Genomic DNA, 20,212 nt, shown 5'->3' on the forward strand with positions numbered 1-20,212 from the left:
ACAAAGCATGAGGGGAAATACTGTAAACACGGAATAAGATAAAAGAGTGGTGCATTTCTGCCATATGCCTGACACTACATACTGGTGTAATTGTACTGCACTCTCATACAGTTACAGCCTTCAGCGAGTTTTCCTATGATTTTCTAATAGTGCTAAGTGATTACTGAAGAAAGTAACTACAGACACAGTACTTCCTTCATCCTAGATGTTTATCAAGTTAAACTGAAAACTGCTCTCTGCATTCAGCTTTACAAGATAGCTTAGAGCATTTCTGACAACAATTACAGTCATAAATACATTGGAAGGAGAGGAAAAGTATGTTCCAGCCAGTTGATCCCCTACAATTTTAGCTGCTCTTAAAAATGACGAAAATCAAAGACTTGAGTTTGTATATATTTACATTCTGTATCATTCTGCAAACTGAGAGTGCCACACAGACCAGGAGAGCTTGCTCACACTAGAGCTAAGGAGCTTCATAGCAATGAAAATTTGGAAAATCTTTAAAAATATTCACTATAAAAAATCATAGATAATTTTGCTTGTTTCACTGTGCAGTTATCCTACATGGTCCCACGGAACCTTATTAGCATGACCAGCAAACTTTAAGCCATAAATAAACTGACAAATGAAGTAGCCAAAAACTATCAGATTATACAGGGGAAGCTAAAGAACTGATAAAGCCAGAAGTAAAAATGCAAATTAAGGTGCAAAGCAAAATGTTGTTGGCAATGGCACACACTAAAATGTGGAACAATTATAGTGAAAGTATTATAAGCTTATCAAACAAAGGGATTCTCTAGCTATTAGTTATCATCTGGAATTCTCACAATGAGAGTTTTTAGATTTGTATGATATAATTCTGGAGGTCTCACCTCAGATTTAACAGCATTGTTTAGTTGCTACTGGCTACTGCATAACATTACTTCTTTAACTAATGAATACACTGTCCTTCACAATTGCTGTAGAACAGAAGTATTCTTTTTGAAGCAGTTATAACTGCTCCACCTCCCTGCAAAACAGTGACCTGCAGTTCATTTGTGACTCTGGATACAATCAGTGATTCTTCGTATGGCAGCACTGGTGGATCTGCACATTCTGGTTGTGTTGTCCTGATGATCACTGTGAAATTCAAATGGAGTTACTTCTGTCAAAACATTGGGAGCCTCAGACAGATTTTAATGTTCCTCATAACAGAAGTTCCTATGGTCAATCTGCATCTCAAGAATATAATAGGGTTCAAAAGATATTACAACTACTTTGCACATTTGCCTCTTCAATGTAGGATCATCATCCTCGACTTTGTGACATCTGACAAACAATGCAGGATTTGCTATGAGCCAAAGTATGCTTTCATAATTGTTCTTATGGCCTGATCTCCTGATGTAAAAATTCATACTAGGTCTGCTGGATTGTAGCTTGTAAGTCAGTGGTTGGCCTTATGCATCCCAGCTGTGTTGTTTTTTTAGTGAGTTGTTTGACATAACCATTCTCAGGGTCATCAGGTTGAAACAGACACAAAGTATCCATTATAGTTCCAGTCCACTAACCATGGATCAAGGAAAGAGTGTGAAACCAATAGTTTCTTGCTCCGCTGTACTGCATGTGAATGTCACAATAGGCAGTTTTGTATCACAGTCTCTCTGTTTGACATCAACAGACATCAGAAACATATCTGCTAACATCTTACTAAAACATTCTGTGAGGCCATTTGTCTAGTACCTGGTTATCAACCTGTAGATGTTGTTGCATTGTGAAATTACTATTGACACCAGGCTTGACTGAAATAATTTTCTGTGATTATAGGTCATTACATGTAGAGCTCCATGCTAAAAAAAATATAGCAATTTCCAAAGCATCAGCAGTCAGTACAACTTTGGTGACAGCTTAACAGGTGATGCAGTCAGCATGCTACTAGATAGTCCTTCAAATCTGTCAACTTGAGAAACTTCCCCAAGAGGTCCATGTCAATCAGGTGAGATGCAGCAGCTGCAGGATGAACCGGTACTAGTTGTCCTGCAGGAATCTGAGGCAGGTGCTTCTATCACTGGCTTTACAAACAATGGCTTACATAATGTCTAACAGGTAAGCGAGGCCTGGAAAACAATAACTGTTTCTAATTCTATCAAGAGTCGTCATAAATCCCCAATCGTCAGCCTTCAGAGCAATTGGACTAATTCAGTATGATAGGCCATGAATGACTAGGGATGATGAAAAACCATTCCCATCCCACTGGGTCATAATTCCTTCTATACAATGTGCTATCTATTAATTTGAATTCTCCTTTCACAGCCTTCTCTAAGACCTCTAGGTCAATTGTAATACTTAATTTTTCCATTTGTTGGGCTGCAGTGTTTATTACTGCATCAATGACTGTGATATTTCCAAAAATGTAATGTTTCTCCCACAGATCCGTGAAAGGCAATTAATGTCCCTGTGCTTGCGTCCATTTCTTTATACTACCGTGACATCATACACTCAAGCTTCGGTGTCCATCTTTAAGACTGACCTGATGGACGCTTCAGGTTGGCCAGCCAGCATAAAGAACGGTGATCAGTTGCAATAGTAAATAATGGTCTGCCATATAAATAGCTTCAGAACTCACTGATTGCCTGAACAACTGCAGTGGACTCTCTCAATCACAGAGTACTTCTTCTCAGAATTGGAGAGTACTCTCAAGATCAAAGCTATCATTCTTCCAGCATCTTTCTGGATTTTGATTAGAAATGCACCTATCCCTTAAGCACTATCATCAGCAGGTAGTTATGTTTTAGAATCCTTGTCAAAAATTAACTTCAGCCAGTAAAGATGTCACCATCACTTTATAGATACAGAAAGACCTAGACCTTTCTGGCTCCTCATTTAAAGAATATTTGTTGTCTCTCTGGAGTAGTTTTTGTAGTGACTCTGCCTTGCAGCTAAAATCCTACATGAAGCATGTGTAGCAGGAGCACTTGCAAAAGAAGCCTCTTATGGCCATTACTTCTCTTGCATTGGGATGTCTCGTTTCCATTTACTTCCTGGGCAACAAAGAAACACTTTCTCAGATTCAGACCTGTGCCATGTAGTTTAAATGGTCTTTAAATGTTTATGAGGAAACATCAATGGCACCCAGGCAACAAAGATGGTACAGTAGGTTGTCCACCATGCATTCAAAGGTTGCTGTAAACAGTATAACTTTGAACTTATGGAGACTATCAGATACTATGGAGGTAATGAGATGTTATGGAAGCAGTCTTTTCCCATAAATTTTGTCAACTTCAACATATCAATAACCAGTCTGCATATCCATAGTGCAGAAATGCTTCACTCCCTTGAGGCAATCAAAGGCATCATCAATTCATGGCAGTGAGTATATACTCTCTTTGGTGATTGTATTCATTTGCCAGTAATTAATGGAGAAACACCTTGGGCCATCTTCCTGCTCTACGAGGACCACTGAGGAGGATCAAGGACTCCCTGATAGCTGAATGGTGGTGAATCACAGCAGCTTTTCCACATGCTTCTTAATTATTCATCATTCAGCTGGAAACACCCTTTATACGTGTTGACTGACAAACTGATGAGAGGGTGATCTCTTGTGTTGATATGGTGTTTCACATTGAGTTATCTGGTCTGCAGTGTCTCCTCTATGGACTTGAATGCCTCTGAAAACTGAAGCAGAATGACAAAAACTCACTGATATTGTTCCCCTGTCATTTTTGCATAATCTGACACATTGTAATTTAAACAAAACTTTCATGAGTCTAGTCATGGGAGGTGTTGCCCTAACTGCAATCTGTTAGCCACGCAAATCTCCAAACTGTTGAATATAACTGAAGCCTGGAAAGCACACTGGTCATGATATATGAGTGATAGCCTCACCCTGCAGCAGCTCATCAACAGATTCAGTTCTACACTAACGAACACTGTAGTCCATATAAACAAAAAGCTCATCAGCAGTACCAGAACACGGGGTGTTCTCCCTGTACCTTTGAGTCACCAAAAAGTAATTTCATATGATGTGCACATGCATATGACCACAATGTCTTCCACAACCACATTACTGGGATGTTTTGTACACAAATATGGATTCATTACACATTATCACTCTCTTCAGATGTGAAAGCAAATGACGTCAAGGCACTGCATTAAAGTACTTCTCAATACAGGATGAAATGCATTTCTATTCAGCATGATCCCATTAATGATGTTCCCTCTTCCAATGCCTTCAGATACTCATGTAACTTCTTGGCAATGAAAGATACCCCATGAGCACACAAGGAAAAAGCTCACATTCATGAAGACGACTGCAGAAAATTTTGGTTGATGTTCACCAACCTGTAGCTGCTTGTACAGGTCACTGCAGTCAATCAACATTATGGCACTCATTCTGACAGACCGTGGGCAAACAACTAACGATTCTACCTAACACGGAGAGGTCCCCAGTGATGGAATCGACTTTTTGAAACTACCTATACAGTGATGTATGTTAAGATCCCACGTATCACAGCCAGCAGCCACACTCCTTGGTGGGGCCCTCATTTGTGAGTAATTGACAGAAAAATTTTTAGAATTTTGCATGATGCTCATTAGCTTTGAAAAAGTACTGATGTCTATGAGACTGGTCATAGGCTGGCTGTGTAGCTTAATGGATAAGGTAAGCGCCTCACATGCAGAAGATTGTGAGTTCAAATATCAAGTGGTACTTTTTTTTTATTTTTAAATTTGTATAATAAGGACTTTGATCATTATTTTTATTCAATTAATTGGTTTAAATATATGCATTTATTGTTTCTACTCCTTTGCCACATTTTAATCATCATATTAACTTTTTCATTTGCTCTCAGTTTTCTTATCATTCTTTTTCCATTAGGAAGCTTTCTTCACATGACTGTAATTAATTTTATGTATTAATTTTGATTTAATTTCCTTCAGTTTATCATCCTTCCTTTTCATCTACCGTATTTACTCGAATGTAAGCCGCACTCGAATCTAAGCCGCACCTGAAAAATGAGACTCGAAATAAAGGAAAAAAAAATTCCCAAATCTATAAGCCGCACCTGAAATTTGAGACTCGAAATTCAAGGGGAGAGAAAAGTTTTAGGCCGCACCTCCAAATCGAAACAAAGTTGGTCCATTGTAATATGAGACACAATTTAGGTCGAATGAATGACGATACAGCTACAGTAGTTTGGTTCGAGTCGAAAGCTTAGCAGTTAAGCTTTACCAGATAGCCATTGCTATGCGTCAGGCGCTCCGTCCGTATTTATACGGATACCCTTTCTTTTTCACGTGCTTCGTCTGGTTTGAATCGATTGTTTATTTTGCTTTGATCTGATAAGTGCCGTTTTCTATGTTATAGGTGTTTACGTCAGTCACTCCAAGCTCAAAATGCATTACTATACTGTGTCATGCATTGTTTGTCGCATTCTGATAGTGCGTGTTTACGGCCTGTCGCTGCTCGCGGCATGGCTTGCTTTTGTGCGCGCTACCGCCGCCTACAATTAAAAAAAGAGAGGAATCGTCTCATTAGCGAAACAATGGCAAGAGACTGCTATTTGTTGTTACTTACACTGCTGCTTTCTTTGATAATGATCAACAAGAACCAAATAATAGACTGCGTATGATAGAACACGTTCTGAACGAGAGTTTGGCGAAAATTTTTCTCCGTTTGAAAATCTTTACGGCCGCTTCTTTAGTACATCAAATTCTGCACAGAATTAGATTTAAAAATCTAGTCAGTTGCCGTGCTTCATTTCTGACTGTATCACTGTTAGGCATAAGAGTAATACGAATATAAACATGACAAGATACGTCTATTCTTCCGCGTTTGCTGTTGTCTCACTCTAGTTTCGTAGTTTATTTGGCAGACAGGATTTAAATGAGATAGAAGCAAACACGAAAGAATACATGGCAAAATGTTTATATTCGTATTATTCTTATGGTGAAGAGAATACTGCATGTGATTCACATTTCATCAGGTTCCTATTAGCAACCATCTCTTCTCACAGGTAGGAAAAAATTCAGAATGTAGAGTTGGCCATATTGACAAAAATCCCAGTATTACCAGTCGGATTTTCGTAGTACATAGAAATTCGAAGATGAACAATATGGAATTTGTATTTACTTCGTTGGATAATGTATGAAAATGCAGTGGTCGAAACTCGGGCGGAGAAAAAAAGCTCGTCTTCCAATTTTTTTTTTTTTTTTTTAATTTTATTTACTGACGCAGAGGTTTTGGCGCCAGTATTTATCTTTGTGCCTACAAAGGATGCTTGTGTAGCGCTACATATATTCGACGGCAGAAGTTAGTTGTGGCGGCTCCTATCAACATTTTTCAGAACTTCAGCTTGCTTTGCACTCGATTCTAAGCCGCAGGCGGTTTTTTGGATTACAAAAACCGGAAAAAAAGTGCGGCTTAGATTCGAGTAAATACGGTATGTTATTGCATATATTATATCTCTTCCTCATTTTGCTTGACTTTTATTTTACTTATAATCCTTTCTTTTTTTAAATCTTCATCTGCTATACTGTGTCCATAGTGAAATAGGAATTCATGCTTTAAAATGTTTTTAAGGCAATTACCATCTTTTCACAAAAAGTACATTTTTGACACTACTGCACAGTCAATAGAAATACATTATTTTGTCTTTTGTTTCTCAACCGACAGATCAGCATTTCAAATGTTTAAATATTATAAAAGATAAATGAATATAATGAAATTCATATTCACAAAAATTCTGAGTGGAAAAAAAAACAATATAAAGAAAAAATGAGAACAAATAAAAAAGTTCATATGGTGATTAAAATGTGACAAAGGAAAAGAAATAAAAAATTACATTTAAACCAATTAAGTACATAAAAATAATGATCAAAATCATTTTGATAAAGATTTAAAAATACGCAAATGTTGAGCACTTAATGAGACTCATAACCACAACATTCTGCATGCAAGGCAATTTCATTACAAAACCAATCCAATGTATTCTTTTAAAGCTAATGAGCATCAAGCAAAAATCTTAAATTTTTGTTTTGTTTTTTCATTGATTACTCACAAACGAAGGCCCACCAGGGTGAATGGCAACAAGGTGTGATACCTGAGATAGTTGGTTTCAAAAAGTCGATTACACTACTGGGGACCTCTCCTTTTATGTGTAGCTGCTTACAGCTAACTTTGCTTTGACCTCTGAATAGTTCACACTGTTTGAAAGTGAGTCTACAACAATTAAAATACACTTTAGGACATCCCAGAAGAATCTGATTCTTCATGCTGTAACTAACCAACTTCCATTCTACCAATAGCTGCTGTGAAACAAGATTCCAGCAAATGCAATGCTGAGACACTGGACTATCATTACTGCTACTTGCATCCAAGGGGAGTTTGGTACCAAACACTTATGACACCTGGAGTTTCAATACTTGAATAATGCTACACTGTTCAATCAGAATATTGGAGCATGATCAAACTGTAGTTCTGAAGCAGCAGCATTCCTCATGTGGTATTTGCTGTAAACTCAAGTATGTAATTTTGATACTTTTCTACATAAATGCCTCCATAGCTAAGACCTTTATTGTAGCAGCTTTTTTATACCTCATCATAAAATGTTGCTACTGTGATGATAAATCAGTGGGTCACTATTAATTTCACATTATATGAGGAACATTACCAGTAAGGAATTATTCTGGATACAGAGTGAAGTCAAAGCCAGGCCAGATCAGGGTTGAGAAGAATGAGGGAACCGACCCCATCCAATGATTATTGTGTTATGGCTGAATATTATCAAGAATTTTAGAACATCTTTCACTTGTTTGCCCGGTCACTGAAAATATCCACATGAACCTTCCCAATTAGATCGCAGATGCTCTCATACTTCCACCTTCAAACTGAATCACTGCCCAAGCCTCACATGAAGCAGACACTGTCATTCTGTTCATCTTTATGAACACATACTAACATTAATCCACAGTTCACAATTAAATGCAAAATCCATATTTCATAGCACAGTACATTCACAGAATAGGGACCCCATCAAAGTGTTTCTTGGGTTCATCAATGGACCTTACCCTTCATGTGATCAATTATGTCAGAAGCAGACTTGAAATTATTCTTCTACTCTGTTCTGTGATAAAGGTCTACAACCACCAGAATACTCTGCTTTTTCATTAAATCCCATTGCACCTTGCAACAAAACAGTGTATTAGTGTGACAAATAATTGATCTGCAAATAAATGATTTGTATTAAGTGGCAGAAAGAAAAATCATGAAAAAAAAAACACGGATAGCATGTATAAAAATAATTATTAGTACTCATTTTAGTAGACGTATTATCATGGTACTTGTGCCTCCTTGGCTTTTTGTGAAACACAGTAGCTATTGACCTTGGAATTTTTTCAAACGATTTACAAAAGCGCAAACAACAGCTGTGTGGCATATTAAGTTTGCTCTACTGCAGAGACTAAATTGTGAACAAGTTCTTTTATAGAATTTATTGCAAGTGCTTTTACATCTAATATGGAGAGATTGGAAAAAATCATTTGATTTTAAGGCCAATTTCAGTGGCTTTTTGTCAAATTTGGTTATTTTCTGGTAATTTTGTGTTATTTTTCCAATGTTTTAATTTTTGGTGGTTTATTTTTGAAGTACATTATATTACTTATTTTTGTCTTACTTTGTTCTGTTTCACAGTTATGTTGAAAACAAATATCTACCAATTTATACATCTACTAACATCACAGACCACATTTATATACATTACTGAAAAAATTACTTATGTTAAACTCACTAAAGCTAGTCAATTAAAGAAAAAAAGTAACTCTGCAACCATACTTTGTCGAAAGTTTTTCAAAATATAGCCATGTCATAACTTCAGAGCTCTCTTCTGAGAAATTATGCCACCAATCCATCAGCACTTCACTACAGTGCGATAACAGTTCCCTGGAGTCTACATATGAACACAAAACATTCAGCACAACATAAGACTTTTGACAATGTCCACATTTCCTCCTGGCATGGAAAGTTGCTTTTCCACTAAATTATGAAGAGATTTGTATCCTTCTGAACATCTACGTAGGTGAGATGTGACACTCCGGGTACACATATCAGACTCACTATCATGTTAGCATTAACACAGTTCATCATTAACATCCTATGACTGAAACAAAACCCTACGGCTGTGAACGAGTCATCAGCCTAGTTTGAAGGTGCAACCCAGTGCATTTCCGTGTTTTTTCACCTCTGCCAAAAGTGTTTGTCCCTTCATAATTTTCAATAGTTTATTGGCTTCCCCACCAAAAATTCCTTTTCCCCACAATAATGAAGCAATCTACAAACTATTTTTATCCTTTAATAGAAATAATAGTTATATCGCCAATTTATTGTTACTGATTGCATTATTGTTATGTAACATTTTCATGTCCCTACTGGTATATAAGTAAGTAGCCAAGAATACAATTAAGTAACAATACGACATTTTTGGATGTACTGTAGTGCTGCCAAATATGTTAAACTACTGGCTTTCACTTTCTACAAATAAAACATTTGAGGACAAAAAAAATCCAGATATATTAACTGAAAATATTTGTTTAGGCATAATTCTATTGACTGTACCTGAAAATTTTATCAGAATTATTAATATTAGACAGCACACTGCAACTGATGTCTTCACAGAAAAACTTAAAATTAATTTCATGATACCGGATTTGAAACTACCTTAAAGAAAATGGAGCTAAAATGTAGATACACAGATGTCACCAGTGCCCCACAAAAATCAAAATTATGGCCTTATAAACATGATATGCAAGGAAACAGAAAATCAAGAGAAGAATAACATAAACAGAGTTACAATAACAGCACAAGAGGGCGCCAAGGCATGCAAGCAAACCCAAAAAAACCATGATATTTGTATCAAAGCATTAGTTGCACGCAGTGCTGCTCTGTACAAATTAAATAGTGAGTTTATGAACATAACTTACTTCAAAACCACCACGTTCAGCACGGTTGCGACGGCGGCCCTTTCCTCCACGGCCACGGCCTGAATTTTCATAGATAGAAGGTGGATGCGGAGAAAGGCGGTGACATTTTGTGATCAAGGTAATAATAAATGCATTGTGTAGGTGCACTTGATCTGACGTTAAGAGCTTCCTAGCCGACTGATCAAATTCTTCCTTGCTTTTCTGCATTCATAAACAGAAACTTCTATACAAACATGGAAATGTTGACTAACAAAGAGTAACCTAAGAGAACGATTACCTACCAAATTGCCTCCAGACAGAATAAAATTTGAAACATTTAGTTAGAATGTCTACAGATTTTTGAAAGCACAACTGAATTTTTTTTTCTCATATGATGGTATATATCATAGGTAATGAATAATGATTATATCTTTAACAGAATGAAGTTATTAGAGTACATGCACAGAAATGAAGACAACTACCAGAGTACAAAGACAAGCTATTCAATGAGGCACAACAAAATATTTCTGCACTAGTGAGGCAACACAAGTGCAAATTTAAACTAGATAAGAAGTAGTCCAACAGTAACACACTTATCTTCTCCTCTGCTGCATTCTTCGACCGTACAATAACTCACGACCCACCAAATAACAATTTATGTACTTTTTTTAACGGCATGATTTAGAGTAAATGTGTATACAAACACAGGAGAAGATCACAAAAAAGCAAAGTCAGATGGAGATACAGCAACATTAGTAGGCTACAGTGTGCTGAAGAGACAGGATAGAGAGTAGACAGCAAATGGTGAACAGGAAGAAACAAATGCTATTATACTACACTATAAAAAGCTGTTCCAACTAAAAAGCTGAAATTAAAACAGATGGTGTGCCAAACATGAACTGAAAATAGTATATAGCAGGGCAGTTAACAGGACATGTGAACAGCACTAATGATGATTAAACCACTATTTAGGTGGTCTGTGGCAGTCTTAATGTTTAGCAATCTGTCAGTGCTACAATCTCCACAGGTTCCACATCTGTGCTCATTCTGATAACCAGAAACATGATTATATGTGGTTTAAGTTAGAGCACAATGAATGTTTCAGGTAAAGCCTAGAATGCATGTACCAATGGTATCATGTCAAAAATCAGTTCACATTTTTCTTAATAAATTACAATGTGTTAGTGCTGCGCTACTGTGACAAGTCAGTCTAAACAAATGTGAGCAACATAGCCCCTCCCAGAGCTGTTTCCCTCATCTTATGGATTTATTACTGTAAAGCAATTCCAACTACACAGGAAAAGAAAAGGTAGGCCCTGTAGTAATTTCATACCTTCATTTGAAACCATAATCGCAAAAGCACCAGATACCTACAAAAGAAATTACCAAATAATCAACACACAGCACTATGTGAAACAAATTATTAAGTTTTGTTCTTGAAATAAATGAAAGCCATGCTATAAAATTTACATGAATATATTCTTGTATTTAATTTACTGTCAATAAATCTTACACAACAAAACATGCCTAATCATCAGTATAGGGAAACTTTGTTATAATTAGTTTTTGTTTTTATTCCTTGTTACAAGCAGCCTGTGCTCCACCATCAAGTAGTAATTTTGTCACAAGCTCACAGGGCTGCATTCATTGATAGGCCTTTAAAACAAGCAGATTTTGCTCAAAACATGTTATTCTGAGAACTGAATTATTTAGTAAATGCAAGTGTGTTTATAAACACATTAGATGTGACCCTTGGGGCATGTAGAACTTGTTTATGAGCATGAACTTTACAATGTTGGTGTTATTAGCACATAACTGGACTGAAAAATAGATATTAGTTTGTGATGACGAAACTTATGTTTAGCAGTGTGTCTGTTTATCATCTATCCAGATTATATTAATCATCTTGTAATACTTTAACATACAGTGGAGACTCGGTTACCCAGACCTCAGTTATATGGACTCATGATTATCTGGATTGTCAACTGCGAGCAAATATCTTTGTAGTCTAGTTGGTGTGTACACAGACATGTCGTGCTGGCACCACCCGGCCGCACCCCATGTGACCTCTGTCCTGTGCATTTCATTACTGTTTCAGTTAGACAGTTGCCAGTCACTGCGCTGTGTCGTTTCTGTGCTTATAATGTCACAGCACAAGAGAATGGTGTTATTACTCAAGAAAAAACAAACATTATTGATTCATTAAAAAAGGAGAATGTGGTTGTAAGTTAGCCGGTAAGTATGGTGTAGATATTTCTGTAAGTGATATTAAGATGAATATCAATCCAGTTATCTAGATTTTCGATCATCTGAATGACAGACAACAACAATTAATCCGATTAATAAAGTTTCCACTTTAGGTCAATAGACATTCAATGACTTCTGAATGTTTGGAAGGTAAGAGATGAAGTACTGGCAGAAGTAAAGCTGTGAGGACAGGTTGCGAGTCATGCTTGGGTAGTTCAGTCGACGGAACATTTGCATGTGAAAGGTAAAGGTCCCGAATTCAAGTCTCTTTTCAGCACACAGCTTTAATTTTACAGGAACTTTCGTTCAGTGACATACTGTTCTTTGACATAAACACACAGTTGGGTTACTAGTAATAAAACTATGAAATTCAACAGCACAAGATTGTTCTACACTGCTCCTCCAAGGGACAGAGAAAATGTTTTTACAAACCTACTTGTGTTTAGTACATAATTAGTTCTCAGAACAATAATTTTGATATAAAAGTTGGAAAGTTTAGAGACCTATAAACAAAATGCACTGCAGTCTCCTGCACTTAAATAAAAAGCACAAGTTGTTGCCTGATAGTGAAACATGACCTTTCAAAATTTTATCATGTCATAAAACTCAAAAGTAACTGGTAACACAGTTTTATTTTTCAAAATTTATTTTCCACATTCACAGAGATGACGAAAATAAAATATGTCTATATTTAAAATTAGTTATATTCTTCATTTTACTTTAGTCACTGAAGCCCCTCTGGTAATACAGAACAGTAACGCGCAGAATGTGTAAAAGGAACTACACGTCAAAATGAAAATTTTGCTTCTCCCTACACTGTCTGTTACCCTTGTATATATTAAGAATACTGTAGGGGACTGATCAATCAAGATACAAATAAATCCAGTCCAACATCACCCACCCAGTACCTAAAAACATCTTGTTACTGAGCAGCCCTAACACATCAAACTAGCAGCAAGCCTTTCATTCATCTAATAGCTGACATGTAAATTACTGTGCAAACAATTTTGATATTTGGATCTACTGTTACAGTTATTTGTGTACATGCAGAAACAGTATGAATCATTAATTTAGACAATCTCTGACAACCCACTGAATAAACTATCTGTTGTGATATTGAATGCCTGGAATGACTGTAATGTTCACATGTACGCTATCATTCAGGAAACACAGAGGAAATATATAGAGAACAAACATTTAAATGCAGAAAAATAGGATAAACAAACAAACAGCAAACTAAGAAAAGCTGCTATATTATTAAATAATAAGCATGCAAAACTCACCATTTCATTTTCCCATTAAACGATGTTATCAAACTCCATACTTATATTAAAGTTTCAAGTTAGCAGGTTAAATATAGATGAGTGGTACTTCACTTAATGCATAGCAAATATGTGCAATTTTTGTAAGTTATTTTTGAACATAATATGACAAAATGACAGTTGGACTTCAATAGTATTTTAACAACAGATACCATTGTCTTTTCTTTTTCCTGTGCTGATATACAAGCATAAGATAGAGAGTCACAATGTGGAAACCCATTTCATGAGCCAATAAAGCCACATGATGACAGTGGCCATAATACAAGCCACATGATGACAGTAACCATAATACACTGATGGAATTTTTTATATCTAATTAAATAACACAAAGCAAAAAGTATACTGAATAAATTTAGAATGATTTACAATAACCACAATGGGCGTATGGTGTCCTTTGACTGTCAGTTTGTATTTAGATTGCAGTGAACACTAATTTTATTTTACTGGCAGAAGTTTTCATTTACAATATAACATTATAACATGTACTTTTTGAATTCTTCTAAATGCAAAGCTGTCTTTATGTGAGTAGTATCATACATTTGCTTACTGTCCAGCTATGTAAAAAAAAGTAGTAGGGTTTAACATCCTACTGGCAACAAGGCCACTGGAGACAGAGCTTTAACTGATTCAGGAACAATATGTTAAACCTAAATCAGGACGGTCAGATTGAGGTTTGAACCATGCTCCTCCCAAATGCAAATCCATTGTACTAAGCACTGTGCCAATATAATCAGTACATACTTTTGTCCTCTCTGTTAAAAGAGAATGGTGTCATGGACTATCTGCACTAATTATCTAATGCATAAATGTGTCAAAATGGTTATAATTCCACAATACAATCAAGTGAAGGCATGTACCTTGAAACCAAATGAGAAACTAACAAACTGTTTGCAGATAGCTGTGGTAAATCTACTCCGCAAACAGATCAGTGGGCTGTTTCAGTGGTCAAAGCTTTACACTTGTATTCGGGATTAGGAAGGATTTTGAGTAGTTTTATACTAACATGATCACAGACAAGTTGTAACAGATTCAAGTATCCTCAATTTATTCTCAGTCTCATTGTAGTTTCTTAAGGAAAAGAATGACAATGAAAAATATGATTTATTTCTATATGGGGTAGTACAGAATTCTTTGATTTTGTGGACCACATTACATACTTGCCCAAATTAAGTCATTATGAAATTAAGGGGGGGGGGGGGTTAACTGATGATCCTCTCATATATAGAAAACTGGGCAGAGACTGTTGTTGCCCAGTGAGAAAAAACAAAGAACAACTTTGAATTGGGTTTCCTCAAAAATGTTTGAATACGTAAGTAGTAATGCAATCAACTTGTAACTGTCTATATTAGCCCTGACTCCCATTTTATAAATGAATATTTTAATCTGTTTGGAACCAGACCACACCTAGTAAATTAATCACGCACATGAGATAGGACTGCACAACACAATGAACTTTATAAGCCTACTTGATATTTTATCATACTCACTGGAATCTTTAATCTTCAATTATTTAACAATCAGTTCAATCTCTTTCTTAAAGCTGCATGCAACTTACAGTTTATGCTCCTAAAACTTCTGCATGTTTGCCACTGCCAATGAAATTTTGGTGTTATTTGCCAGTTATAGACACAAATATTTAATATTTTACAAAAATGAGGGTAAAGAAACCATTTGGTTTGAAGATAGAAAACCTTTCCAATTAGGTGGCTAAATCTATGCATAGGCAACTGCTAACCAAAATTGCCATATGACTATATTTTACTGTAGAGGTACAATACCTTGAGTTCTCTCTGTATAATACCCTCAGTATTCTCTTTCTGCCATGATACTACTTTCAAAACAGACCATACAGTTCTGATTTTGATATGAGTGCTCCTAGTTGCTTTCAATGTATGAATTTTGCATCTCCAACAATACACTTCTACACTATGCAGAATTGTCTGTAGCAAAATTTGCAAATGAGCTGTGCTTATCCATACCTTTGCAGATGAGCTGTGCTTGTCCATATCACAGTACAGTTTCCCCTAATTTCTTCATGATAGCCTGATGTAAATCTTTACCTGAGACATTATTTATTAATACTTCATTTCATTTCTGCTTGTAATACTGTTACGTTGTAATCACAGCTGAGTCCAAATCACAAAGGAGGATTGACAGTGAAGTACAACACTTAGCACTGAAAGCATGTTAATTACAGACACCGACATACAGAGAGAACATAACTAAATCTTGGACAGAGAGTGCTACTATTTGTACAAACATCAAAAATTCCAGAATATGTGAACATTAAGACATTAGATATTTAAAAAATGTTCTATAACGATAAATGCTAAATAACAGATATTTGCTAGTGATTAAATTTGAACCGGTGACCCGCAGCATGCCAGTCAGTGACACAAACTGCCACTACATATTCCATGCAGCACAGCTCATGGCACAGCTCCCGCCCCTAGAGACATAGCACTTCACTGTTTCAGAAGTTCTGGCTACAGTATTCTACATCTAGATCTTATCAAAGGTCCTCCATGTGGCTGCACAGGAGGATCCTCATGTTCGGGTCAAGCTGGTAGTCTCCTCACCATGATGAGCATTGAAGGCAGTCCCTCCCATCAACGCTTTGTGATCATTGAGTGGACCTTCAGTTGAATGAGAAGCCCACATCATCAATCTGTGACCCATGACTGTAGTAGGGTTTCATATGGAGGACATAGATGATGTCTCGACTTTTTTTTTTTTTTGTCTTGATTAAGGATCAGAACATAATCCTTGACTGCATATGTGATGTTCAACAGGAGAGAAAGGATATGGTACAGCCCAAAGTAGTGTCTTAGTAACTTTTTTGATAGCATCACTTTCCTCACATGTGTAAAAATCCATATTACGTCTCCCAGGCTGTATCTCACATGCTGGTGTTTGACGTATAGCGATCTCAGTCTTTCTTCTGGCCTTACTGGGTCTGTATGTGAGCCACCTATCTTGCTTCTTAGGTCTTGATGATGAGGTGTTTCACAGAGTCATCCTGAGTGTCATCTGATTGAAACTGGAACAGTATATACATTGTTATTTTGGCCTCATACCTGTGGAGCAGACAGAACGGTGTGACGCCTATAGTGCCCTTCTGCATTGTGTTGTATGTAAATGTCATGGCAGTATTGTACCGTTCCATGTGACTTTTGGCTCAGGAGATATCTAAAAGAACATATTTACCATGTACACATTCGGTCTCTACCTCATCTGAAGGGCAGTAAACAGGGCCATAGCACTCAGATTCCACCAGAACTGCTGCAAGCAACTGTTGATCACATCATTTTGCAGTTGCAGCATCTTTTCAACGGCTCCAAAGCTCATATTGAACAAATTGTGTTAGCAGTTAATAATAAAATCAACATTATCCCCTCTCAGTTGTTTGATGTTTTCTGTCCTAATCTGTTACATATGGAAACATTTCTATATGTCTTTCTTGAATTCAAGTGCTAGATTTGCAGCTGGTGGCCAAAATTGGATGTAAGTTTTTTTCCAGTATAAATCAGATCCACATTAACACATTAGAATATCTACAAAGTTTCACTGCCATACAATAACTACAGCCCACACTGTACTTCTGCAAGTGGCTGCACTTGAATCATAACCACCTACTACACTGACAGCACATCTGCAACATTTTAATAAAGTGTTCTGTGATGCAATTAGTCTGTGGGATGTAGGCACTTGTCATTCTGGGGATGATGTCACAACGTGAAATTACCTCTTATACTACGTACTCTCACCTAGAACACTTTTCCATTATCAGAAATCATCACATGGGATGATCTGTGCTTCATGATGTCTTCTACAAGAAACCTTGCAATTTCTGGAGCTTCTGTAGTTGGCACAACTTTAGTGAGAGTATGGTACGTGAGGTAGCCAGTGGAGACTATTATCCACTGATTCCCATTTATCGACTTTGGGAACCTACCCAAGAGACCAATTCCAATCTGGAGCAATGGCACTGCCGCATGACAATTGGTATTGGTATCATATGCTCCAGAGGTTGCCCATCACATCCTTGAAGGTGGCTGGAGTATTAAATAGCCCTAAAAGCATAACTTTGACCTAATGGAGGCCATCAGGTGTTATGAAGGCAGTATTTTTTCAGAAAGGCTAGTCAACCTCCATTTGCCAGTAGTCTGTCTGCATGTCATTAGTTGAGAAATACATTGCTCCTTTCAAATAGTTAATGGTGTCATCAATATCATCAACATGTGGCAACATGAAACCTATATTTTTTGTGATTCTGTTTAGTCATCACCAGCCAATACAGAAATACAGTGTGCCACCTTTCTTCTTCACATGAACCATGAAATTAAGAGTTGTTCAGCCAGCAACACCCTGTAACAGTGCTGGTTAGTTAATGGATACTCCTCAGTGTCGGAGTGGTGTTTTATCATGGGGCATTTGGTCTGTCTTTTCTCCACTCCACATTTGAAATCATCCAAAAGGTGGTGCAGAATGGCTAACACGCACCGACATCATCCCCCAGGCAATTCTACAGGCAGTTCAGTAGGAGCTTCCTCCAGATTGATAACTGGAACTTGTCTTGATGATGATAGTGGGATAGCAACATCTTCAATGGCAAACTACTGCCCTGAGCAATCTTTGTTATTGCTGTATACTGCTACTAATGTGTGTGAGTCTGAGTGTAGTGCCGCCGCACATGTGTTCTTAAGTGAACTGTATCAGCCCGGGCCGGCCACTAGCAGCCATCTGTGAGAATCGAGCACACAGTGCGGTCTCTGCCATGCTGTCTACTAGCAACTCACACGTATATAAATGCATGGAGCAACGCTGTCTCACTCTCACTATGTTCTTTCAGTTTGTATCACTCACATCAGCTGTTCTGTGTATCACTTATGTTGCACCTTTTGATGATTGTTTTGCCTCGTTACGTGTTGACTCGAGAGAGGTTTATTTCTGTTACTGTTAAGAGGTTCATGAAGAAAGTCATACTTATATTACTTGGATCAGTTTTGCATATTGCTTAATTACTACACGACTGGCAGTGAGGATGAAAGTCTGTAAGTGCGGTTTCATCAGGTTTAGTCATTATGGATGCTGTTGTGCTATCGGCCCTGATTAAACAGCTTACTTCTGCAGTGACCACTTTGTCGGCTTCCATTAACAGACAGGCTACAGTTCTGCCGGTCTATCCACCCACTTGTCTTCTGCCTGATGATTTAGCCGAGGATTGGGAGCTTACAAAAAAAGACTCAGACAGCATTTTTTGGTTTTCGGTGTGACAGGTTCGAACTTGCGCAAAGCCTCTTGTGGATTCCACATAATGTGTATCAATTACTGTGTAAACTTGCTCCTTTACAAGAACCGGCAGCTCTTACTTTTGATCACATGAGCAATTTATTGTCCAACTACCTTCTCAAATGAACGCACGTCACAGCAGCACGAGTTGAATTCTACCAATGTCACAAGAAACCAAACCAGTCACACAGGGCCTGGGCAACCAAACTTCACGGCCTTAGCCGTAAGTATCAGTTCATTACTGACGACCATAATGACACTTGTGGAGACCGTATGGTGTGCAACACAATTATCTGCTTAGCTCTGGACAAGGAAGCGTGACAGAAGGCTTTATTATGTGGAAGTTTTGCAAACAGTACAATCTTTTGAAGTTTCCCGGGCAGTGGGTGACCAAAATGAAGCGTGAGACAATGTGGCAGTAGTGTCACAAGATGTGCCCGCTAGGACAACAGACAGCTTGCACGAGCAAGTGACAGTGGTGGTGGTAAACGTGCTAGCCCTGCGCCGAGCAGACCAAGGCCGGCCCAAGCAGCTGTGACCGCCACAGTGCCCACATTAGCGTCCTCCATTTCCATCTTGTCCTTTCTTTTTTGTCCAGCACAAATGTGCAGTGTGCACTAAGTGCTGGGCTACTTGTACTGCTTGCCAGAAGAAAGGCCACAACGTCTCTGTGTATCGTTCGGCGAAGGTTGCTCAGGATATGGACTTGGATGTACACTGTGTGACTATAATGCTTGTGTTATGCCAAGTTGTTTATCAAGTTAAGTGTTTTTGCCAAGTGCTTCAGCTACAGGTCGGCACAGGAGATGTAGTGGCTTAATTGAATTTTCAAACCTACATGAGTTTAGGCTCACTACTATCAGTTATAACAATCAGAACATTGCGCTGTTGGGACAATTTACAACATCTCCCTCTTACAAGTCAGGGGTTCATTCCGTTACATTTTTGCTGGTGCCGGTGCTGAGAACTCGTTTTGGATGGATGCATTTCAGGAATTTGGATTTTCTATCACCAATGCAGTTCACATTGTGTCCAGTCGGGTACTATACTCTCAACTGGAAACACTGGGCGAGTAGTTTTCAGACTTGTTTTCGGAAGGTATAGAATGTGCTTTGAATTTTTCTGCTCATATTTCTTTGAAATAAATGGCTTGGCCTCATTTTTGTCATGGGTGTCCTATTCCTGTCACCCTGAAAGATCAACTGAAAGCAGAATTGGACAGACTTCAATCTCTATGGGTGGTGCAACCTGTTATGGCTAGTGAATGGCCTTCTCCGCTGGTTGTAAATAAGAAGCCGTTGGGTAAACTTGACCTCTTTGGTGATTTCAGTACTACAGTCAGGTGATTTCAGTACTACAGTCAATGTGTAGTTGTATCCTCTCACATGCCAGGAGGAACTGTTGGTGAAAATATCGAGTGA

At 37.6% G+C, this 20,212-nt stretch overlaps 1 protein-coding gene across 2 annotated transcripts in view; it reads right to left on the minus strand.

Annotated features, from left to right (window-relative positions):
- LOC126183226 (transcriptional adapter 1-like) overlaps positions 1 to 20,212 on the minus strand; it is a 172,787-nt gene that overhangs the window by 89,579 nt on the left and 62,996 nt on the right. The window contains exons 2-3 of one of the 2 annotated variants that reach the window (XM_049925010.1): positions 11,264 to 11,300; positions 9,952 to 10,152 (exon numbers count right to left, since the gene is read on the minus strand). In XM_049925010.1, the coding sequence (XP_049780967.1) occupies positions 9,952 to 10,152; positions 11,264 to 11,300 (238 nt within the window). The remainder of the gene's footprint in view (positions 1 to 9,951; positions 10,153 to 11,263; positions 11,301 to 20,212) is intronic. The other variant, XM_049925011.1, reaches the window with a different exon arrangement.

This window comes from Schistocerca cancellata, chromosome 4, assembly GCF_023864275.1.
Source record: "Schistocerca cancellata isolate TAMUIC-IGC-003103 chromosome 4, iqSchCanc2.1, whole genome shotgun sequence".
In the NCBI taxonomy this organism is placed as follows: Eukaryota; Metazoa; Arthropoda; class Insecta; order Orthoptera; family Acrididae; genus Schistocerca; species Schistocerca cancellata.